Source organism: Eleutherodactylus coqui, chromosome 12, assembly GCF_035609145.1.
Source record: "Eleutherodactylus coqui strain aEleCoq1 chromosome 12, aEleCoq1.hap1, whole genome shotgun sequence".
In the NCBI taxonomy this organism is placed as follows: Eukaryota; Metazoa; Chordata; class Amphibia; order Anura; family Eleutherodactylidae; genus Eleutherodactylus; species Eleutherodactylus coqui.
The window spans coordinates 72,464,375-72,489,992 of NC_089848.1; the positions used below are offsets into that span (position 1 = coordinate 72,464,375).

The 25,618-nt window shown below is 44.3% G+C and overlaps 1 protein-coding gene across 2 annotated transcripts in view; it reads right to left on the reverse strand.

The window, feature by feature from the left end:
- WNT9A (Wnt family member 9A) overlaps nt 1–25,618 on the reverse strand; it is a 99,884-nt gene that overhangs the window by 12,513 nt on the left and 61,753 nt on the right. For both annotated transcript variants that reach the window (XM_066585021.1, XM_066585020.1), the window contains 2 exons: nt 16,051–16,310; nt 4,433–4,695 (listed from right to left, as the gene is read on the reverse strand). In XM_066585021.1, coding sequence (XP_066441118.1) covers nt 4,433–4,695; nt 16,051–16,310 — 523 coding nt within the window. The remainder of the gene's footprint in view (nt 1–4,432; nt 4,696–16,050; nt 16,311–25,618) is intronic.

Genomic DNA, 25,618 nt, shown 5'->3' on the forward strand with positions numbered 1-25,618 from the left:
GTCACATGTCCGCTTTTGCAAAAAATTATAGGACACGACGATTCGCAAATCGCGCCTATCTGCGTTCGCCGTTTTATGTGCGCACCAAAATCATTTTTTTCGCCGGTCAGTCGAAGTTTCATGCGCATTTTGATGCGCACGGCGATTTTTCTCCGGTCAGACGGGCGTTTTGCAGCGACGATAAACGCGGGTAGGTGCAGATTTTTCCCGCGATTTTTCGCCTCCGGTCACGCGATTTTTGCGCTTGCGCATCCGACATGCGATGCGCAAATCGCGCGAAAAAACGCCCGTCTGACTGAGGCCTTATAGTAGTTATATTCTTGTACATCGGAGGCAGTATTATAGTAGTTATACTTTAGTACATAGGAAGCAGTATTATAGTAGTTATATTCTTGTACATAGGGGGCAGTATTGTAATAGTTATATTCTTGTACATAGTGGGCAGTATTATAGTAGTTATATTCTTGTAAATAGGAGGCAGTATTATAGTAGTTATATTATTGTACATAAGAGAGGAGTATTATAGCAGTTATATTCTTGTACATAGTGGGCAGTATTATAGTAGTTATATTCTTGTACATGGGGGGCAGTATTATAGTAGTTATATTCCTGTAAATGGGAGCAGTATTATTGTAGTTATATTCTTGTACATAGGAAGTAGTAGTATAGTAGTTATATTCTTGTACATAGGGGGCAGTATTATAGTAGTTATATTCTTGTACATAGGAGCAGTATTATAGTAGTTATATACTTGTACATAGGGGGCAATATTAGGGCGCCCACCCACTGGCGTTTTTTTTTCCCTGCGAAATTCGCAGCATTTTTTTTCTCCTGGGGTCTATGGGACTTGTAATGTTAAAATCGCGATCGCGCAAAATCGCAATTTATCGCGAATCGCGGTAAGTTGCGATTTTGCGCGATCGCGATTTTAACATTACAAGTCCCATAGACCCCTGCAGAAAAAAAAAATGCTGCGAATTTCGCAGGGAAAAAAAAACGCCAGTGGGTGGGCGCCCTTATAGTAATTATATTCTTGTACATCGTGGGCAGTATTAGAGTAGTTATATTCTCGTACATAGGGAGCAGTAATAAAGTAGTTATATTCTTGTACATAGTGGGCAGTATTATAGTAGTTATATTCTTGTACATGGGAGGAAGTATTGTAGTAGTTATATTCTTGTACATGGAAGCAGTATTAGAGTAGTTATATTCTTGTACATAGGGGGCAGTATTAGAGTAGTTATATTCTTGCACATAGGGGGCAGTATTATAGTAGTTATATTCTTGTACATAGGGAGCAGTATTATAGTAGTTATATTCTTGTACATAGGGGGCAGTATTATAGTAGTTATATTCTTGTACATAGGGAGCAGTATTATAGTAGTTATATTCTTGTACATAGATGACAGTATTATAGTAGTTATATTCTTGTACATGGAAGCAGTATTAGAGTAGTTATATTCTTGTACATAGGGGGCAGTATTATAGTAGTTATATTCTTGTACATAGGGGGCAGTATTATAGTAGTTATATTCTTGTACATAGGGGGTAGTATTATAGTAGTTATATTCTTGTACATAGGTGGGCACTATTATAGTAGATATATTCTTGTACATAGGGGGCAGTATTATAGTAGTTATATTCTTGTACATAGGGGGCAGTAGTATAGTAGACATATTCTTGCACATAGAGGAGCAGTATTATAGTAGTTATATTCTTGCAGATAGGGGGCAGTATTATAGTAGTTATATTCTTGTACATAGGGAGCAGTATTATAGTAGTTATATTCTTGTACATAGGGGGCAGTATTATAGTAGTTATATTCTTGTACATAGGGGGCAGTATTATAGTAGTTATATTCTTGTACATAGGGGGCAGTATTATAGTAGTTCTATTCTTGTACATAGGGGGCAGTATTATAGTAGTTATATTCTTGTACATAGGGGTGCAGTATTATAGTAGTTATATTCTTGTACATAGTGGGCAGTATTATAGTAGTTATATTCTTGTACATAGGAGCAGTATTATAGTAGTTATATTCTTGTACATAGGGGGGCAGTATTATAGTAGTTATATTCTTGTACATATGAGCAGTAGTATATTAGTTATATTCTTGTACATAGGAGGCAGTATTATATTAGTTATATTCTTGTACATAGGAGGCAGTATTATAGTAGTTATTTTCTTGTACACAGGGAGCAGTATTATTGCACTTATATTCTTGTGCATAAGAGGCATAATACCTTTCATATACTTGTACATAGGGGGCATTTACCATTTAATGTTGGTTTCTTAGGGCCCACTTAGACACAACGATTATGGCTCAAAATTCACTCAAAAGCCGTCTTTTGAGCGATAATCGTTGTGTGTAACTGCACTGACATCGTGCAGTTTTCTTTCGGCTGTCTCTCATCGTTGTCTTTCAGCATGCTGAAAGACAATGATGAGTCTTATCAGGGATTCACAGTGGGATACAGCTGATACTATTGTTGATACTTATCGTTGTGTCTAAATGGGCCTTAGTAGTATAAGGTCTCCTGGCATTCTCTTCCATTGCACAATAGTATATATATATGTGTAGCTTTCTCTCCAGGAACATATCCAGGAACTTGTTTTAATCATTTGCTTTTATTAGCAAAACACAAAGGGACTTAAGTTAGGGAGAAAGGGGTAAGTACTTGTTGAGAGGGGCGGGGGAGGGGGAGCTGTTCCCGTCTCATTGCCAGAGATGGACTTCTCCTTTCTCAGGATCCACAGCTGAATATCTTGAGCTGCATTTGGCAATAGAGAGGAAATTGTGTTTTTAATAAGAGGTCCATTCACATCCCAGACATCTCAATAAAGAAGCGACTGAAGAGGCTCTCACTTTAATTACGCATGTCCGCGCCAGAGACTTTCCTCCTTTCATTAGTGATTGAGGTCATGCTGAGAGCACTTAAGCAGACACAATAGCCCCAAAAGCGCTGCGTGATGATTTCATAATCTGTGTTATGCTTGCAAAAAACTTGATAAGAACCGTAATAGGGTGACTTGTAGAATAAATAAATGAGCTAATATGTGACTCATTTGTCGTATCACATTCAAGATGGCCAACGACCGCCTCACGGCCTCAAAGTAAGGAGTGAAAGGATAAAACAGAAATCACATAACAGCTACTGTATAACTTTATATGGTGTCGTGTGGCGTCCTGTGACGCTGGCGTTATGCGGCCGCTACGAGTTCACTCGGGGTAGAAACCTGTGGAATGTCAGTTGTGGCAAATTCTGGGGCAAATTCCACAGCATTTCCGCGTAAGACCTGTGTCAAAATCTGCATCTTAGAGGGGGTCTCACACAAACGGATTTTAATTGCGGAATACGTGATCGCCGTTCGCGTGGAAGATCCGTGGTAAAACACAGGCATTGAAAGGCATGTATTTTTGATTTTTTTTTTTAATACACACTCGGGGGTTAAGGGCTTATTCAGACGACCGTATATCGGCACGGTTTTCATGCCGAGCAGATATACGGTGTCCTTGTCTGCAGGGGGGGGATGGAAGAGCCAGGAACAGGAACTGAGCTCCCGCCCCTTCCCCGCCCCTCACCACTATTTGCAATGGGAGGGGCGGGATGGGGGCAGAGCTAAACGTTGGTACTTAGCCCCGCCCCCGCCTCGCCCCCTTCTATTGCAAATAGTGGCAAGGGGCGGGGAAGGGGTGGGAGCTCAGTTGCTGCTCCTGGCTCTTCCATCCTCCTCCCCCTGCAGACAAGCACACTGTATATCTGCTTGGCGTGAAAACCGAGCCGATATACGGTCGTCTGAATAAGCCCTAAAGAAGAAAAAATGCGGTTGTGCATACGCGTACATCCGTGCGGAAAAACGTTCGCATCCGCGATCTTCCGCAATCACTTTTCGCGAATGATCGCAGGTTTTCTGTTGTGAAAATCCGCATGCGGAATCCGACCCGTTCATGCGAGCCGGGCCTCAGCTGTGAAGGTTGACCAAGAACCAGCTGTGTGATTTTAGGATCACTCTGCCTCATCTCGGAATACACGGTGCTGTCAGTGCACCCCGGCATAGCCCTCCGGCCACTCACATCACCCGACCAGCGGCTCGGCGCTTTTTTACGCAAATGTTGCGTAATTTTCCACCTTGTTTCCCGTGCAGGTGAACATACCCTAATTACTCATTGGGTCTACTAATTTGTGGCAGGTGCTATGTAGACTCTTTATGAGGCTGGTGTGTGATACTACACGGACCATCATATGACTGCTATGAACGCAGGGGGGATGACGCATGAATGTATCATCAGGGGGATTTTTGATGCAAACTGTCAGTTTATTCATACATTTCTATGGAGGTAAAAATCACATCTTGTGTTAAGCCACACCCCTTTTTTTTTACCTAGTCCGCCATGTTTTTGGTGAGAATGGTAGCAGCCCCACTGACTCACCTTGATCCCGACATTCGTGTTATGTAAGTCCATTCGCGCTCGGAGATCTCGGTCGGATTTTTTGCCCAGAAATTCCTTGACAAACTTATTGCTGTATTTCAGGTTGTCCCCGCAGCCGCCCCACTGCCAGGCTTCCCTGTTCTCCAGGTCCGGAGCCTCGTCGCACGTGCAGCGTTCCATCCGGCCAGCACTGCATGCTTTCGCCATGGCGTGGGTGAGTCCAGCCGAAGAAATGGCATAAAGGAAAGCCGTCTCCTTAAAGCCTGGAAAAGGAAATGCAGGAAATTGTTAACCGACTCTTTCCAGGCCCAGTCCAATCCCATCTATGTATACATTGTTTTTCAAGATCTCTGCTTGCTGTCAGTGAATATAAATATCCATTGTTTACTTCTATATGATGAAAACAAATCCTGATACCACGCTTTAGAAGGTTTGTTCCAATGTATCTAGTCTAGAGGGTTCTCTGTAGTATAAACAGCCTGCCCTCCAGGCCGGCTGCACACGAACGGTTCGGATTCCGGATGCGAGATCCCGCACCAATTGCAATTAATGGCCTTTTAGCAACCCATATAAGTCTGTGTGAGTCAGCTCTAAGCCTGGATTCACATGGCTGATATAAACGCGCGACATTTGTGCGTTATGGGACGCACAGATATGAACCGCATTCATTTGAATGAGCGATGTTTTCTCGCATGGCACCGCGATGTGATGCTATGCGGGAAACAAATGACGGCAGGTTCTATCCGGCTGAGTGATCTCTCATCACAGCCCCATTGTAAGCAATGCGAGAACTCCGCGATCCTCTGCTGCGGCTGTGACAGGCACGGTGGAGGATTCCCTTCCACCCCTCAGTGTTTCACGCATTTCCTTGCGTATTGCACGCGCATTTGCACAACCCCCATTGACTTATACAGGGACCTTCTTTGGTGCACAAATGTGCCGACAGTTACAGCATCTTCTATGTTTTTTGCGCAGCCGAACATTTGCGCGCAAAGTACGTGCAAGTGAACGAACCCATTAAAATCAGGGGCTTCTATTCACTGCGGATTCACACACAAATACATGCTGAAATATGCCCATGTGGGGGAGCCCTTAGGGTGCCCATAAAGGGGTGATCCGCTGTAATTGCATTCGGGTCTCTACTAATTACCAGGTGACTTGATGGGCAAGTCCAGGTGATGCCAGTCAATTAGCGACGACTCTCGTGCAATTACAGCTGATCGCAATAACGTGTACGGACAGGAGATAATTCTCTGCTGCTGGTGTTCCGCTCTCGGAGGATTGTCTCGACTGGATGCTACTGTAACAAATCTTCAGTCTTGCAAGCAGAATAAGGGCCCTTAAAATAATTCAGACTGGCAGCAAGCAGAGATCTTGAGGAATTGATATAGTCTATTAGAAAGTTGTAGGATTTAATATAAAACCAGAAACCCCCTTTAACTTTGTACAATGTTAGGATTTTGGCAAATGACGTCGCCATGTTTAATAACCTGCCCCCCCCCCCCCCCCCAACCCCCGGGAACTTGGCCAGGCTCATTTAACATGGTGAGCCGTCTCCACAGCGAGCCACATGGTTGCACAAGATATTAATTAACAAGCTCATAAAACCTATGTGAATACGGGCATTCTACCCTCAGGTGTCTCCCGGGTCCACCACCCACGGCTCTGATTTCAGTGCTTCTCACATCACTGAACACATCAATAACCATTTATGCTCCAGGTAAAGAGGGAAAAAGTTGCCGGCAGGAACTTGTATGGGGATTGTACTCCGCACTCAAGGGGTTAAAAAGTAAGTCCCCCCCAGTCCCTCTGCAGCAAGTGACAGGACGGGTCTTTCCTGGAGCAGGGACCGCTGCGGTCCTAAGTGTAGAACAGACTGGAGGCCATTTATCAGGGAGGCGGTGGGGGCGACACTTTATTTAAAGCAGAAGTGGGGATTTTGGAAGAATATGTAACAAATATATCAAAAAAGCATCTAAATAGAAAAAGCGTAAGAGGGAAATTTAGGAAGTGAATTTGTGGGGTAAAAAGGTAAAAAATTTTTTGCAGATGACAAATTTGCGCAAAAGTTTGTGACTTTTCTGACCTCTCAGAACTTTTGAAAGGCAGACAGAGTTGACTGTGAGGAAGCAAGGCACCGTAGATATCAAAGTAAGAAAGACCAGCCTTTGGCAATTCTTTTTTTTGCTGCACGCCTATTAGAATTATTGGTTTCCTATGAAGCGTTTACGTGTCCGTTTTTTAGAGGCGCAAAAGATATGACATCTGTGCCTTGAATGTGCGCCAGTAAGGTCCATGCTGCTTGTAAAGACAGAGGTCACAGGGGACGAGGAAACTCCTGGAGGGTTCTGTTAATCCCCGCGGGGAGTCCCCTCATCACAGCACTGTCACACAGTGTTCAGTGATGAGGGGTCTGCAGCGGGGGCCAAGAATCCCCTGACATAGTCGTCACAGAGCACTGCAATGCAATCCCAGTGCTTTCATTGGGGCTGTCCATGGCAACCAGCCGTGCGAATACATCGCGAGAGCCCTATAACATAGCCCTTCCCATGCTGCGATCTACATAGAACCCGTCAGGGAAAGGGTTAATAGCAGGGGGCGCATCTCCGATGCACCCCTGCTGTTACAGCGGGAGGCCTGCTATCAGTGACAGACGACCCCCGCTGCTGGATAGCGCGAGATCGCCTTTCCACCAATGAGGGAAATTTACCAGTAGTGTCGCATAAACTTATGAACCACCGGAAAATCACAATAAAGTTATCCAAAATGGAGCACATAATATATTTGGCGCAGCTCTCTGAAAAGACCCCGCTGCTGCTCACTCTGCATCCCATGGCGGTCATACATGTATATCGGTGCTCGAAAAATGATATAACAAGCTTGATGTATTTCGCAGCGACTTACATGTCGTTGTAAAAAGTGTCCAAATCCCGTAATAAGCCTGGTTTCACGCGGGTGATTGCGATTTTGCTGTGAGAAAAATCACGGCAAAATTGCGTCTTTTTTTCCTGCGATTTTGGAGCATCAGTGCTGCTTTTTCTCGCAAAAGCATCACCGCCGCTCGTGATTTTCTCGCACGTTTTTATTGCCGTATTTACAGACTGTATTAAAAAAAAACGCAGCGTGTTCCATCCTGTTCCGACTTCTCGGACGACAGTCACTTCATCGAGTCAATGGATGAGCAAAACAAAAAAAAAAGCGGAACTCACGCGAAGGACATCTGTCTGCATTCTGTCTTTTACTGGTCAGTGTAAGCAGTGCTGAAAAAAAATTGCGCCTCCTTCCGTTTTTTTGTTTATTTTTTTCTGTGCAAGAAAAAAAACGGATGACACCTAAATGCAAAAAAAAACACGTGCGACAATATAGATGCAGCACAGACATTCGCGTGAGCTGGGACGCTTTTCATGAACCAAATCGGAAACACTTGTGTGAATGAGCCCTAAAAAGTTGCCAAACTTTTCATTCTCCGCTGATAACTCTTTATTAGCATGATGATAAGTGAGAATGAATGTAGTGCGCCTAGTGCATCACATGACCCCTGCAATGTGATACGCAGGAAGTGATTAGACACTTGTATCACCATTGATGAAGAAGAGACCTCTTGGAGTCGTTAGCAGGAGGTCGTCTATGGAAGCCTTTAGGCGCACACGCCCTATAGAATGTGCTTCCATTGAAGACAACACAGCAAGAGGCAGAGTTTGCCTAAAGAATGGAGGAGCTAGAATGCGCCAAAGTAGTAAGATGTAAAACAAGCTGCACGTAAAGGCCTACTGTAAGCGAATGTACCGCCACGGCGTCATTTATAACCCGTGTAGCCAGAAATTACGAGACTGTTAAGTTCTGTCGTGGTTACTAGCAATAAAAGAACATTCCAGCGCAGAGACGGAGCTGCCCTACTTTCCGGCCGTGACGACTAGTTCTGCCGCGGTCCCGTCACACAATCATTTCTGCTGCACAGCAAAATCAAAGATAAACCAAAATCTACGTGCTAGGATGAACGCACACGGGCGGAATTGAATTGCGGAATCCGGAGAGGGCGACCGCCTCTGGATTCCGCAGCAAATACCGCCCGTAGCGTGCGATTTTAACACTAGAAAGTCCTATTGTGATACGAAAATCGTGTGATAAGGATTATTTTTTAAAAAAAAGCATGGCTGGCGCTCAAAAATCGCGGGAACCAAGACGCGATTTTGACGTGGCAAAATCACGAACACCTGTGTGGACCCAGCCTTAGGGTATGTTCACACATAGCAGAAATGCTGTGACGTGGAAAATTGCGCGAGAAATCTGCAACATTTCTGCATCCAAGACAGAGTCAAAATCCGCAGCTGATTTTAGCCAGCCGCCCCTCGCAACTAGCGGCCCCTCAGTGCAGAGCATGGAGTAGCCCTCACATGGCTGCAGAATGTTTGTAGCCTTTCGGCTGCACGTGAATGCGCCCCTGATGTTACTAGCAGGTCGCGTCCTCTTCCGCCAACATGAGGGATGACTATCAACAATCCATTTGCTGCGTTTGCAAGTAAGGGTACTTATAGACGAGCCAATAGCATTTGAGCAAGCGTGTGACATCACCGCTAGCTCGTTCGCTCTTTCGGACAGATACGTTGTTAGCTCGTTCGTACGAGATTCATTCATTCTTTCCCATTCGCTGTATAAGTGCCTGAGAAGGACTGACGAAAACGCGGTTTTTTTGAACAATAATCATTCCATGTAAAAACACCTTAATTCAGGCTGAGATACAGTGTGTCTTCTACTCCAATCGCATTCAAAGCTGCAGTCACAATTCTGCTTTCCCGGATAACGTGTGTTCTAAGGTTTCTGCACCTGTATGCTCCAGCCATATTGAAAGAAGTACAATACCCGACTATTATGTCTCCTACTCCGGTCACATCCAGAGCTGCATTCACAATTCTGCAGAGCAGTCTTGAAACTGAACAGCTACAAGAAAAATGAAGGGAACCCTTTGGAACTATCTAGATTTCTGCATTGATTGCTAAAAAATGTGGTTTGAAGACAATGGCCTGAACGCCGCCGCGGCAGGTGGATTGCTGACTCCCCGAAGTGATGCAAAGCTGCTTTGACATGAAAACGCCTCGTATCTGCAGGAAATTCACATGGCGGGGAGCGCAATATGGGGCTGTGGTTCATGACCCCATATCACACTAGTGAGTGTGAAGTTAGCCTTATTTGCGCACACTGTGCAAAAACCATGCATAGTGCGAGGAGAGAAAGTAAGTGAACCTCTACGTTAATGGGGTATTCCAGAAATGGGACATTTGTTCAGTTTTCCCCCAGTCACCCATCTTGCAGCGGAATCCAACCCTGTGCCTGGCAGTAACCCTGCGCACTTGTTCAGAGTCTTCGTAATCTCTACTGCGGATGGTCTGGCCGGTGCACAAGTGCGGTACGGATTTTGACGTGCCGTCACTAGGCAATGATGCGGATCCCATGACCTTTCTGCAATGATGATTGCGGAAGGGCCGCGGGTCCGACGGCTTCCGTTGACTTCAATGCACAGAATCCGCCTAAATGTAGAGCATGTTGCAATGTTTCCTCCACCCGTGTGCAGGTGGCCTAAGACATTCTGTACCATAATTGTAGAAGCAGATCCGGATGTGAGTGGAGTGTAGCACAAGCTTTCACATTATAATCGGAACGCCACCTTCCAATATGACACAATATAACAATACAATTCTGAGTGCAGATCTGGATGTAACTGGAGAATAGTATGATAGAACAGCAGTATTGCCACTGCAGCTTTATTAGTGACTGGAGTATAAAACATGCTATGACAGTAGAATTATGAATGTGGCTCTGGATGTGACTGAAGTACAAAACTACTTTCACACACAGTGGAAAAGATCCATTGCATTTCCACAGCACAAATCCGCATACAAAACAGCACAATATGTTGCTGCGGCCCTGACAGAGGAACTTCACGCCTTCCACTGAAATCTGCAGAACATTTTCCACAACAAACAGAATGCTGCGAATCGGAAAATCCAGAGCTGAATTTTTTCACTGTAGGGCATAGGATTTGTTAACACTGTGTTCACTGAGAAAGAGTATAACATGGGCGCCGCTCAATAAGTAAGGAAAAAGGTGAAGAGGTGATCCTCTTATGCTAAAGCAATCCGTGTACAAACATAATAAAATGAAGGCACACTCAAGGAATGCATGTGTTATATTAGCAAATTATAGTAGCAGTGTTTCTAATGGCACAATGCGCCACAAGCTCTGCTACATGCACATCACATACACACAGCACTTCTACATGCACGTCACATACACACAGCACTGCTACATGCACGTCATATACACACAGCACTACTACATGAACGTCACATACACACAGCTCTACTACATGCATGTCACATACACACAGCTCTACTACATGTAAGTCACATACATACAGCTCTGCTACATGCACATCACATACACACAGCTCTGCTACATGCACATCACATACACACAGCACTTCTACATGCACGTCACATACACACAGCTCTGCTACATGCACGTCACATACACATAGCTCTGCTACATGCACGTCACATACACACAGCTCTGCTACATGAACGTCACATTCACACAGCACTGCTACATGTATGTCACACACACAGCTCTGCTACATGGACGTCGCATACACATAGCTCTGCTACATGGACGTCACATACACAGAGCTCTGCTACATGGATGTCACACATACACACAGCTCTGCTACATGGACGTCACACACACACAACTCTGCTACATGGACGTCACACACACACAACTCTGCTACATGTATGTCACACACACAGCTCTGCTACATGGACGTCACATACACATAGCTCTGCTACATGGACATCACATACACACAGCTCTGCTACATGGACGTCACACATACACACAGCTCTGCTACATGGACGTCACACACACACAACTCTGCTACATGGACGTCACCCCCACACAGCTCTGCTACATGCACGTCACATACACACAGCTCTGCTACATAGACGTCACATACACATAGCTCTGCTACATGGACATCACATACACACAGCTCTGCTACATGGACGTCACACATACACACAGCTCTGCTACATGGACGTCACACACACACAACTCTGCTACATGGACGTCACCCCCACACAGCTCTGCTACATGCACGTCACATACACACAGCTCTGCTACATGAATGTCACATTCACACAGCACTGCTACATGGATGTCACATACACACAGCTCTGCTACATGTATGTCACACACACAGCTCTGCTACATGGACATCACATACACATAGCTCTGCTACATGGACGTCACATACACACAGCTCTGCTACATGGACGTCACACATACACACAGCTCTGCTACATGGACGTCACACATACACACAGCTCTGCTACATGGACGTCACACATACACACAGCTCTGCTACATGGACGTCACACACACACAACTCTGCTACATGGACGTCACCCCCACACAGCTCTGCTACATGAAAGTCACATACACACAGCTCTGCTACATGGACGTCACATACACAGCACTGCTACATAGACGTCACACACACACACAGCTCTACTACATGGACGTCACAGACACACAGCTCTGCTACATGGACGTCACAGACACACAGCTCTGCTACATGGACGTCACACATACACACAGCTCTGCTACATGGATGTCACACACACACAACTCTGCTACATGGACGTCACCCCCACACAGCTCTGCTACATGAAAGTCACATACACACAGCTCTGCTACATGGACGTCACACATGCACACAGCTCTGCTACATGGACGTCACACATGCACACAGCTCTGCTACATGGATGTCACACACGCACACAGCTCTGCTACATGGATGTCACACACGCACACAGCAATGCTACATGGACGTCACACGCACACAGCTGTGCTACATGGACGTCACACACACACAGCTCTGCCACATACATTCTTCATCCCATACAACAGGTATCACAAGCAGCACAGCACTCAGGATGAAGGACCTGATCACATGATAGAGACATCATTGCAGGTCCTTCATCCCGAGTGAGTTACATGCTCCGCCCCTGATCACATGACAGCGACGTCATTCACAGGTCCTTTATCCCAAGTGAGTGAGTTACATGCTCTGCCCCTGCTCACATGACAGTGACATCATCACAGGTCCTTCATCCCGAGTGACTTACATGCTCCACCCCTGATCACACGACAGTGACGTCATCACAAGTCCTTCCTCCCTGTGCAGAATATGGGCGGACTACATCCCCTACAAACCCTCACAGCCTCAGTTGCTAGAAATACTAATGAACACCTAGCCAGACAGCAGCCGTGTGCTTACAGGACCTGTGATGACGTCCCTGGGACGTGATAAGGGGTGGAGCATGTAACTCACTCACGGACGGACAGGTGGTTGTTAGTATTTTGATATATAATATATTTTTTTTCTTTTTCATTGTTTGAGTTTGCCTTCAATTTATTATGTTGCTTTCTCTATTTGTACACAAAAACTGTATTCACTAACATTGTAATGTACATAGAAAAATCCTGCAACTACTACACAATGCTGAAACTAGCCTAACTGGTAACAAGCACGCAGACAATATTTCTGTCCAGTTTTCAGACTGCAAATCCGTCTGAAATTGAACAAAAATAGCGCCCATTCATCTAAATTCGAGTATGCGTATGCTTTTTTTTTTTACTCGCAATAATAGTCAGAGTAAAGAAAATTGCAGCACGTCCTCCATACATCGGACAACACATGGCGGGATGTCCGTGTACTGTACGATCCGCATTGCACCTGAGTATCTCAGGCGTATTCCCTAAGACATGCGGTAACTCATCACGGAGAGATTTGCTGTGAATTGTTGCGACTCTCTGCTCCAACATTATGTCCATCTACTAGGATAAGAATCCAGACCCCCCCCCCCCCCCAACCCTCCCAGCCCCCCATCTCCTGCAGCTGGATGCAAAGGATACATGTGAATAACACATTATTTTACATACTGATAACAAGGGCAAAATGTTTGTGACCCCCCCCCCCCAGCAGTGCAGAGCTTCTCACAGATGTTCCTTCAAGCTGCAGATGATCCCAGAAATAAGAAGTTACTATTGTCACTCCACAAACTAATGCAGAGGGGAGTGTCATGAAGAATAAGCAGGATGTCAGGCAGCACAAGGATGGGATGATATGGGGAATGCGGGCAGGAAACACACTTCTAATGCACACAGCCTGTAGGTTACATCTATAGATGGTCTCCATATAATGTCCTGTCATGTCTATACTCCAGTCACATCCAAAGCTGCAGTTATAGTTCAGGTGAACATAGATCTGTTGGTTGATTCATTGTTAACTGTTCTTCACGTCACCCTGCCTGATCTGATGTATTGCATTGTAGGAGATGTGTGTGCCCTTACTTACAGTACAGTATAGCACTCTGATGCAGAAAAAAGGTATTTTCCACAATGCAATGCAGTAGAATATATTATATTGTAGAATTCTGGCTAAAGCGTTCCGGGTTTGAGCTCAGTACTGAAGGATGACGAGCGTAATCCCCAGTGTCAAAGGGTTTAGCTCCAGTCCCTGGTATCTAGAGGTCTACTGCATAGGCCATTGTGTTTAGTGATTTAGTGTTCAGTCTTTGTTCTCTAGTGTTGTAGTGCTCAGTCTCTGTTGGCTACTGGTGTCTAGTGTTGTAGTGCTCAGCCACTGGGGTCTATTGATTTAGTTCTGAGCCCCTAGTGTTGAGTGGTACAGTGCACAGCCCATGATGTCTAGTGGTGTAGTGCACAGTCCCTGGTGTCTAGTGGGGTAGTTTACAGTCCCTGGTGTCTAGTGGGGTAGTTTACAGTCCCTGGTGTCTAGTGGGGTAGTTTACAGTCCCTGGTGTCTAGTGGGGTAGTGGACAGTCCCTGGTGTCTAGTGGGGTAGTGGACAGTCCCTGGTGTCTAGTGGGGTAGTGGACAGTCCCTGGTGTCTAGTGGGGTAGTGGACAGTCCCTGGTGTCTAGTGCGGTAGTGGACAGTCCCTGGTGTCTAGTGGGGTAGTGGACAGTCCCTGGTGTCTAGTGGGGTAGTGGACAGTCCCTGGTGTCTAGTGGGGTAGTGCACAGTCCCTGGTGTCTAGTGGGGTAGTGCACAGTCCCTGGTGTCTAGTGGGGTAGTGCACAGTCCCTGGTGTCTAGTGGGGTAGTGGACAATCCCTGGTGTCTAGTGGGGTAGTGCACAGTCCCTGGTGTCTAGTGGGGTAGTGCACAGCCCCTGGTGTCTAGTGGGGTAGTGCACAGCCCCTGGTGTCTAGTGGGGTAGTGCACAGCCCCTGGTGTCTAGTGGGGTAGTGCACAGCTCCTGGTGTCTAGTGGGGTAGTGCACAGCCCCTGGTGTCTAGTGGGGTAGTGCACAGCTCCTGGTGTCCAGTGGGGTAGTGCACAGTCCCTGGTGTCCAGTGGGGTAGTGCACACTCCCTGGTGTCCAGTGGGGTAGTGCACACTCCCTGGTGTCCAGTGGGGTAGTGCACACTCCCTGGTGTCCAGTGGGGTAGTGCACACTCCCTGGTGTCCAGTGGGGTAGTGCACACTCCCTGGTGTCCAGTGGGGTAGTGCACACTCCCTGGTGTCCAGTGGGGTAGTGCACACTCCCTGGTGTCCAGTGGGGTAGTGCACACTCCCTGGTGTCCAGTGGGGTAGTGCACACTCCCTGGTGTCCTGTGGGGTAGTGCACACTCCCTGGTGTCCAGTGGGGTAGTGCACACTCCCTGGTGTCCAGTGGGGTAGTGCACACTCCCTGGTGTCCAGTGGGGTAGTGCACACTCCCTGGTGTCCAGTGGGGTAGTGCACACTCCCTGGTGTCTAGTGGTGTAGTGCACAGTCATTTTCAGTCCCTGGTGTATACAGGTTGAGTACCCATACTGGCTGTCTAGTAACTCAGTGATCTCTCCCTTGATTTGCACTAGTTAACACAATAGAAAGTAAGGTAAAAAATACTGGCCTCTTGACACGGGGCAGTGACTAGCTATTTTTTTAAATTACATATGGAGGTACTTTACCTGTAATATTATTGTAACTTTCTACGTTGCATGTTCCCTGCGTGCTACCTTCTGGTAATGGACACACTGTGTACATATTAACCTGCCATCCCATGTCTAATTATGAGCACCATAAAGTACTGTATAGTATAAAATCAAAGTACCGTATGTTGGACAAATAGCACATGCAAACAGTTGCCTCATTGGCAATGTGATACTATGCTGCCATCACCATACACTGTACAGTGCCCAAGCAGCACAAACATATAAAAACCACCAGCACCTTACATTTAGGGATGTAATAATAGTGCTATACAATGTATTCAGAACCCTGCTATACAATTAATATTAAGACACAGGCTGGACACAAGCCTCAGGCACCAGGCCATCCGTGGCACCCACAACCGTGGGGGTAGCTGATTAACCCAAAAGACTAGCCCAGGGTATTTTCATGTGCCTCCACAGGCAGGATCGACAGTAGAGCCCTAGAAGGCAGCAGCTCCTTGCTGCATCTCATAAAGACAAGTTGGAATAATATAATTAGAATGTATGACATAACACCATGCAAGAAATCCCATCAATAATAGCACATATATCGCACCTTGTTTAAGTAAACTGGCTCGATATCGTCCTTCTAGAGTACAGTTCCAGCGTTCAAAGTGGAATTGATACTCGCATTCCTGGGCACTCATACTAATGGCCTCCATGAGGGTCTCCGCTACCCCTGGATCTCGTCGGCACATTCTACGTTGCTTCTTCTCTAGCTTCAGTCGGTCACAGATTTTGTAATGAGCTTTCTCTGCAGCTCCCTCCGTTTCTGAGGTCAGAGGAAGAATTGTCAATGGCTCGTTCCCTGTCAGCCTGGAAATGAAAAAATGTATATTTTCAAAATGTAAACTGTAATAATTACTGCAAAATAATTCATCATTAAAGCAAAGATTGATCTCACAGCAACACAGACTACAAAAGAACTATAATAATACTGCCCCCATGTAGAAGAATATAACTGTCGTAACACTTACCCCTACGTACCAGAATATAACTACTATAATACTGCCTCCTATGTACAAGAATATAACTACTCTAATACTGCCCCCTATGTACAAGAATATAACTACTATAATACTGCCCCCTATGTACAAGAATATAACTACTATAATACTGCCTCCTATGTACAAGAATATAACTACTATAATACTGCCCCTATGTACAAAAATACAACTACTATAATACTCTCCCCGACGTACAAGAATATAACTACTATAATACTGTCTCCTATGTACAAGAATATAACAACTATAATACTGCCCCCTATGTACAAGAATATAACTACTATAATACTGCCTCCTATGTACAAGAATATAACTACTATAATACTGCCCCCTATGTACAAGAATATAACTACTATAATACTGCCTCCTATGTACAAGAATATAACTACTATAATACTGCCCCCTATGTACAAGAATATAACTACTATAATACTGCCCCCTATGTACAAGAATATAACTACTATAATACTGCCCCCTATGTACAAGAATATAACTACTATAATACTGCTCCCTTTGTACAAGAATATAACTACTATAATACTGCCCCCTATGTACAAGAATAGAACTACTATAATACTGCCCCCTATGTACAAGAATAGAACTACTATAATACTGCCTCCTATGTACAAGAATATAACTACTATAATACTGCCCCTATGTACAAAAATACAACAACTATAATACTCTCCCCGACGTACAAGAATATAACTACTATAATACTGCCTCCTATGTACAAGAATATAACAACTATAATACTGCCCCCTATGTACAAGAATAGAACTACTATAATACTGCCCCTATGTACAAGAATATAACTACTATATTACTGCTCCCTATGTACAAGAATATAACTACTATAATACTGCCCTCTATGTACAAGAATATAACTACTATAATACTGCCCCCGATGTACAAGAATATAACTACTATAATACTGCCTCCTATGTACAAGAATATAACTACTATAATACTGCCTCCTATGTACAAGAATATAACTACTATAATACTGCCCCCTATGTACAAGAATATAACTACTATAATACTGCCTCCGATGTACAAGAATATAACTACTATAATACTGCCTCCTATGTACAAGAATATAACTACTATAATACTGCCTCCTATGTACAAGAATATAACTACTATAATACTGCCCCCTATGTACAAGAATATAACTACTATAATACTGTCCACTATGTACAAGAATATAACTACTATAATACTGCCCCCTATGTACAAGAATATAACTACTATAATACTGCCTCCTATGTACAAGAATATAACTACTATAATACTGCCTCCTATGTACAAGAATATACCAACTATAATACTGCCCCCTATGTACAAGAATATAACTACTGTAATACTGCCTCCTATGTACAAGAATATAACTACTATAATACTGCTCCCTTTGTACAAGAATATAACTACTATAATACTGCCCCCTATGTACAAGAATAGAACTACTATAATACTGCCCCCTATGTACAAGAATAGAACTACTATAATACTGCCCCTATGTACAAGAGTATAACTACTATAATACTGACTCCTATGTACAAGAATATAACTACGATAATACTGCCCCCTATGTACAAGAATATAACTACTATAATACTGCCCACCTATGTACAAGAATATAACTACTATAATACTGCCCCCTATGTACAAGAATATAACTACTATAATGCTGCTTCCCTATGTACAAGAATATAACTACTATAATACTGCCCCCTATGTACAAGAATATAACTACTATAATACTGCCCCCTATGTACAAGAATATAACTACTATAATACTGCCCCCTATGTACAAGAATATAACTACTATAATGCTGCTTCCCTATGTACAAGAATATATCTACTATAATACTGCCCACTATGTACAAGAATATAACTACTATAATACTGCTCCCTATGTACAAGAATATAACTACTATAATACTGCCCACTTATGTACAAGAATATAACTACTATAATACTGCCCCCTATGTACAAGAATATAACTACTATAATACTGCCCCCTATGTACAAGAATATAACTACTATAATATCGCCCCCTATGTACAAGAATATAACTACTATAATACTGCCCCCTATGTACAAGAATATAACTACTACAATACTGTCCTTGTGGTTTGTTGATATGAAGGTAGTTGGCTTGGAGTATGGCTCAGATGTACTTTCTATCGATATCTTGCAGAGATAATGGGACTGATTTGGGGACTATTTGGACATTATTGTGATTGTCACGCTGATAATTAAAGACACATTTTATTATAAATCTTTCTTCGGTGAAATTATTCGAATTCTCCAATCAATAAAGCGCAGGATTGTGCAGCTGAAAGGAGAGCCACGGCTGAGCGCTCTGAGGTTGCCTCATTGACCCTCTATTAGTCAGCCGGTGTAATATTCCTTCTCATTCTAATGAAGCCATGGCTGTCTGGCTCGCTAACAATAGGACATTTCTGGGAGTTGGCATCCAGTCAACCATCTTGGAAGCAGCGTTGAGCCGGTGACACACTATCAGAGCCGACAAATCACACACAGTAGAAAACCCCCCCATCACAATAATATAATGAGCAAAATGAGAGACGTCGCTATGGAGAGAAATTCTAATCTGCAGCCAGTGATACAATGTAACATTCAGGGCCGTTCCTGATCATGTCCTGGCTGGCAGCCCACCACCACTGGTCCTATAAATGGCCACCTCCTTCATCAAACTAGTCCATCTTATCAGCTGTTAGCAGGGTATTAGGTGAACACCAGAATATTCTCCAAAAATCCATCTCCATCCCCATTCAGGACGGAGAAAATGGAGGAACAAAGAGCTGATGCAGCGATGGAGCGCCGGAGAATGCTTTCATATATATCCAGGGAATTTCTGAAAAATGTATTATCTTCCCTTCGATGGTGTTAAAGACGAGAAACTGAAAGGAAATCTATCTCCAAATATCCCTAAAATGGCTAATATTAATTATCTAGTATAGTAGCTTGCAATATGGCCGTCGTAGTCATGATTAACTGACATAAAGTGTCTAAGGTGGACTTCCTGCAATCAACCTCACAGGAAGTGACCTGCGTAATAAAACAGTGTGTCCAATCTGGACAACCCTTCTGAAGACCTTAAGGGGACACAACTGAATAAGTTGAATGAGAACAGTGAAGAACCCAAAAGCTTTAGGGTAGGGCCTACGTAAAGGGCCACGGGTCAGTTTACCAGATTTCCCACTGAGGCCAGAGCTGAGAAGGAGCTTTCTGCCACAGCAAGCTGCCTCCCAGCCTGAAAATGGTCTGATTCAAGGGAGAAGGAAGATGAGGTAAAATAAACAATTCCAGTGACAGTTTATTTTCCATGGAACAGGCCAACAATCAAGCAAAATGGGGTATTATAATTACTGTGGCTACTAGTATTGTAATCACCTACTTTTTATACTTTGTGGTCCGTTTTTACACATTACAGCAGGCATGAGGGCTGTGACAACTACTGTCTTCCTCTGGATAGGATTATTATGACATCCATGTAGTAAAATCCATAAACTCATAGGTTACACAAACAAGCCAAGTTTAAAGAAATACCAGTGGAATTCTAAATTGTGGGCGGGGCTATTAATTAAAGGGCCAGTGCTTTTTAGACACATTCTATTCCATGTGTTCTATGTACTATGTCATATGGGTGAAATATAGGGACCATTGCCCCAGTACAAGTCAGTGTAGAGATCTAATGTCCATGTTTTATTCTAATACTTCCCTTTGCCTTTGAAGAACCCTAAAAAGATTTCCTCCCTCTTGGGTTTTTCTCTATAGCTACCCTATAGTAGTATCTATTTTTACTATTGCAGTCTTAGCCCCAAACCAGCTCATGGACTGTCATTGCCTTACACTTGGCTACCCACTGACTTCCTAAAAGAAGTGCATTGCGCCCACTACAGTTCGCTCATCATCATGGCAAGCATCTATAAGGATGGATTGGCCAGCTCCCAGCTGCATGCTAAATGTATCACTGAGAAACGTAACTATATGGAAAGTGGAGGAAGAGGATCCTGTGCTGGGTCCTTCTCTATATTCATCACCCAACTGAGGTGAGTGATGTCGGATCGCACAGTCACACCATGACAGGTTTGCTGAAATTCTGCATTCCTGCCCTCCAGTCTTGGCTTAGAATTTGCCTTTTTTCTGACAAATCTGACTTAATCCTTACATGACTCCTGAGCGTTGCCAGGCTAAACCAGTGTTTCCTTGTGAACTGTCCGGGCCCATGTACAAAAGACGAAGAAGGAAAAATGCCAGGTCAAAAGTTCATTTCCCATCTAAGGTTGGATCATAGCAGTGAGATCCTGGAGAGGTCCGCGGGCGACAAATGACAAAATACACCGCACAAAAAGAAGAACATGCACAGAAAATGAATGTCCTGGGCCCTATGACAGATGTAATGTAAAACTCCTGGGCTCCAGTGCAACATCTCTAGTCCGGAGCGGCCCTTCGCTCACTCACCACACCTTATGTCTAACAGTTCTCTAGTAATAGCCAAGAAAGTCATGATCTCAGTCCCTACATGTAATCTGATAGACAGCAGCAAGCCGATATTGGTCTCTATTGTCTACTTTATACAACTACACAGGATGCAAATGTGTCCATCCCGGCACTGGGTCTACAATTCGGGAAAATGACTTTCCCTTTGCTTTAGAGACTTGTTAGGCTCCCAGAATTTGGACAACCACTGATGAGAATGCTATTGTATGGGAGCTAGAGGTAGGAGGTTATGAGTTGGAATAAGAGGTTGGGGAGATTCAGGGTGCCAGTAAGGGAAGACAGGAATAAGGCTACAAAGAGTGCAATGTTGTGGCTTCTCATAGAAAAAGAAGGGGGATTTTAGGCTTTGGGAAGTAGGTCTGGGACCTGAAGGTAGAGGGTGGTTGTATATATAGTGTGAGGTTCAAATCTGTGGGTTTGGCGGTGTAAGGAAGAATTATGACATTGAAAATAGTGGAGGCAGTTATGGGGTGAATATAAAGATGTTGGAGGATGGGGTGGTGCAGGGTTGGGGATAGGGAGATGCATGGCTGGTGGGAGGGAGATGCAGGATTGGGGGAAGGGAAACACACCACTGATGAGTGGAGAGGTGGAGTGTTGAGGGATGGGGAGGTACAAGGTTGGGGAATGGAGAGGTGCAGTGTTTGTGGGGTTGAGAAGCTACAAGATTGAGGAATCGAGAGGTGGAGTGTTGGGTGATGGGGAGGTACAAAGTTGGGGAATAGAAATGTGTAATGTTGAGGGATGGGGAGGTACAAGGTTGCAAAAGGGAGAGTTGCAGTGTTGGTGCATGGGAAGGTACAATGTTGGGGGATAAGAAGGTACAAGACTGAGGAATAGAGAGATGCAGTGTTCATAGATGGGGAGGTACAAGGTTGGAGAATGGAGAGGTACAGTGTTTGGGGATGGGAAAGTACAACGTTGGGGAATAGAGAGATGCAGTGTTGGGGATGAGAAGCTACAAGATTAACAACAGAGAGTTGGATGGTTAAGAGATGGAGAGGTACAAGGTTAGGGAATGGAAAGATTCAGTGTTGGGGGATGGGAAGGTACAAGGTTGGGGAATGTTGTTGCTGTTAGCCGTTTAGTTGTTCATGACCCTTGGCGACCCTAAAGGCGAGCCCCCTCCATGTTTAGCCATGCCAGTATCCGCTTTGACAGTATCAGCCATGGTGTCCTTTGGCGGCCGGGTCTTCTTTTTCCACTGATCTGTCCAATCATTAAAAATTTTTCTAGCGATTCTGCTTGCATTACATGGCCAAAATCTGTGAGCCTGAGCCGGGTCATCTTCCCCTCCAGTGATATATCAAGTATTATACGATTCAGGAATGGAGAGGTGCAATATTGGAAGAAGGGAGATAGAAGCTTTGAAAAGGAAAGGAGGGGCAGTACTAGGGCTACGGAGATGTATGATTGGGGGATGGAGAAGTGCAGGGTTTGGGGAAGTAAAGTGGTTACTAAATGGAAATGTGAAGCACCGAGTTAAGGAAGATGGAGGATTGAGGAAAGGGGTTTTATGATGGAGAGGTGCAGGGTCATGTAAATAATACCTTGACTGTATAACATGGTCATACTGTGAGCTGCAGTATCTGTGCAGGAGTTTAATCCCCCACAATCCCCTGTGACTTTTCTGCTCCCTCATCAGTGAAGAGGTTAAGTGTGTTTGGGCTGTGCGGTCGCCGGGCCCCAGCGCTCAGTAAAACACAGGCTGATGATGAAATAATTCTCCAAGAAACCCAAGACAGATGTGTGAGAGTCACCACACCCTGCTCCGGCCCGACATGTACACGCTCAGGACACGTGTGGTTTCCCCAGTATCCACAAGAAAAGATCGAACGTGGGAGGATGAGCGCCGGAGACAACGAGGAAACACAATGTACGAGCCGGGAGCCCTCCACTACCACCAATGAAAACATCCACCTCTAGATTACAAGCTAAAAGGGTTATCATCTCCGTTCTGGAGCAACGGACCTCAGTGGGAGAAAAGCAGAACATTACAATATACATATGGCTGGCTTCACATAACCGGATTATTATTGTGGAATCCATGATTGGCATCCACGCAAAGGATCCGCAGCAAATCGCATGCATTAAAAGGCATGTAAAATCATCTTTTTGCTCACACTCATGGATATAAAGTGTGTATTCTGCAAGTGGATGAAAAATCTCAGCATGCTCTATTTTGCTGCAGACGGCCTCCATTGAAGTCAATGGAGGCATTCTGACCCACAGCCCATACGTAATTAACATTGTATATGGGTTGCAGGTACCTGAGCCATTGCTAAGCAAAGGTGCGGGAAATACAAACATTCACAAAAAAACTGGACTGTGCATGACCGACGGTGAGCTGCCGCGGTCATCTGCATTACAGAAAAATCTGGTACACAGGGTCGCCGGACGGCTTCAGAACCGGAATCTACTGCAGCAACCGACCCGGTCGTGTGAAGACAGCCTAAATGTCATAAATATAATAACCAACTGAAGTGAATGGAAACTACTAGATGCAAATCAGGTGAAATGTATGAAAACAAATGTACTAGGAAAAAGGGGGATCTCAAGAAGGTGGCCAATTATATGCCGGCGTTTCTTGATGATACCCGTATTCATCATCATATAGTGAGAAGATCTGCAACTATAGGAATGTTATTCTTTCAATCTAGAGGCTAAAAACCTGTCCTGGCCCTATGCGTCTGAGGATTTGTTACAATTGTATCTAGTCTAGGCAATCCTCTGATGTAAACATACTAGACTCAAAATTGATACATTTTACATGCAGTGACACATTGTAACAAACTGTCAGGACAGTACACCAACACAAACATCACAGCATAAACAATCACTAGAACGTAATACATATCAATCTTTATTACAAAAACCACATTAAAACCAGGAAAGTATATGGCCGTGTTAAAAACCAGACTAAAGGCAAATATACATTAATATAGTGAACAACAATGGCTACCATACGACATATAACACCCAATATCAAGAATTATCCTAATAAAGTGCAAGTGCTACAGCAGTAATAGAGGAGAAGTAAAATCCCCTGAAGCAGGAGAATATGCCTAGAAATGCAAAAAGAGTAGAATATATTAAATAGCCATATAAATGACAACATAAACAATAGAAAACTTCAAGTCTGGTGCCCCCAACTGCTCTTTTTTGAAGGGGTAATATGAGCCATTCCCAAATTAATACATTTTATATGCACTGATACATTGTAACAAACTGTCAGGACAGTTGTTTGACATCTAATACCAAGAGGGTGGAAGAAGCACAAGCCTCAGATAAGAGGGGTCACAATTTGGGCTCCCCAAGTTATTACTCACTGGGCAGGAGGGGGGGTTATTGAGTTCATGCAGCCCTTGTCTCCTCCATCAGATTGGCTGTGCAGGGCAAACAAGTATTGTGCCCCTTTAGGTCGCCTACCCACTTGCGTTGCCGATTTTCGCGCATGAAAAACGCGGCGTTTTCTGCGCGTTTTCCGCGTATTTCACGGCGTTTTTTGCAGCCTTCCATTGACAATCATGGTTGCATTAAGAGAAAAATAAGGAGACATATGCAACTGACAGTTCCTATGTGAAAAAACCCCACGAAACGGAAAAAAACCCCCAGATGGACAAGAACACATTCTATACTAATTGCTCTTGAGAAAAAATGCAAAACATCACAGGAAAAAAAAATCGCAAGTGGGTAGGCACCCTAATGCAACAGATTAGCAGGGGGAGCAGTGGTGGGAAGGGGAAGGGGGTATTTTTAAGATTTTTTTCTAGGACTCCATAAAGACCACACATCCTGGCTGAGTCCTATGCGGGGGTAGGTAGGGAGATTAGTCCATCAAGCGCTGTCTTCATATCCATCAGCCATACATCATCATGTAGGAGCTCGTGCTGCTAATAATGGGATCAGCTGGCCATAATAGTGACTGGAATATGCCTTGTGTCAAGGGATCTGTCAGCACTCAAGGAACAAGGACAGAAATATGGAAGGAACAAGTCGGGGCTGATCAAGACATCCAAGTTATGTATCGTCTATAAATAAAGTGTCAATTAAGAGCAAGACCAGGACTGCGTGCTACAATGGCCAAGGAGCAGAGCCAGGACGGCACAGTCTGACTGCAGATTTCCTAGTGGTGCTGCTCCAGGAATTAACCAACCAGGGTTGCCAACCATCCAGAAATCCCTGGACAAGTCTGTAAAAATAGCGCACTTTTTTGCAGTGTCCATAAAGAAATATTAGTTGCGTCTGTGAATTTTTTGGGGACTGGTGGTGGCAGGTTATTATAACTGTAATTATAATTTTACAGGTCCCAGTAAATGCTGCTAATGAGTTCATATTAGTTTGTGACCTACAGACATGTATGATTTATCACATTTATCATTCAGTGTGTCCATAAAACATGTTGGCTGTCCGATACATTGCCCAGGAAAACGAAAAATTCAGGTGGGAACCCTGGAACCAACACAGACCATACACAAGGATAACTGGCCGGTCATCATCATATAACGAAAAGATCTTCAATTTGTGTTTTAATTCCTGGTCATTTTCAGGATCTCTGTTTGCTGTCAGTGAATGTGCACATTC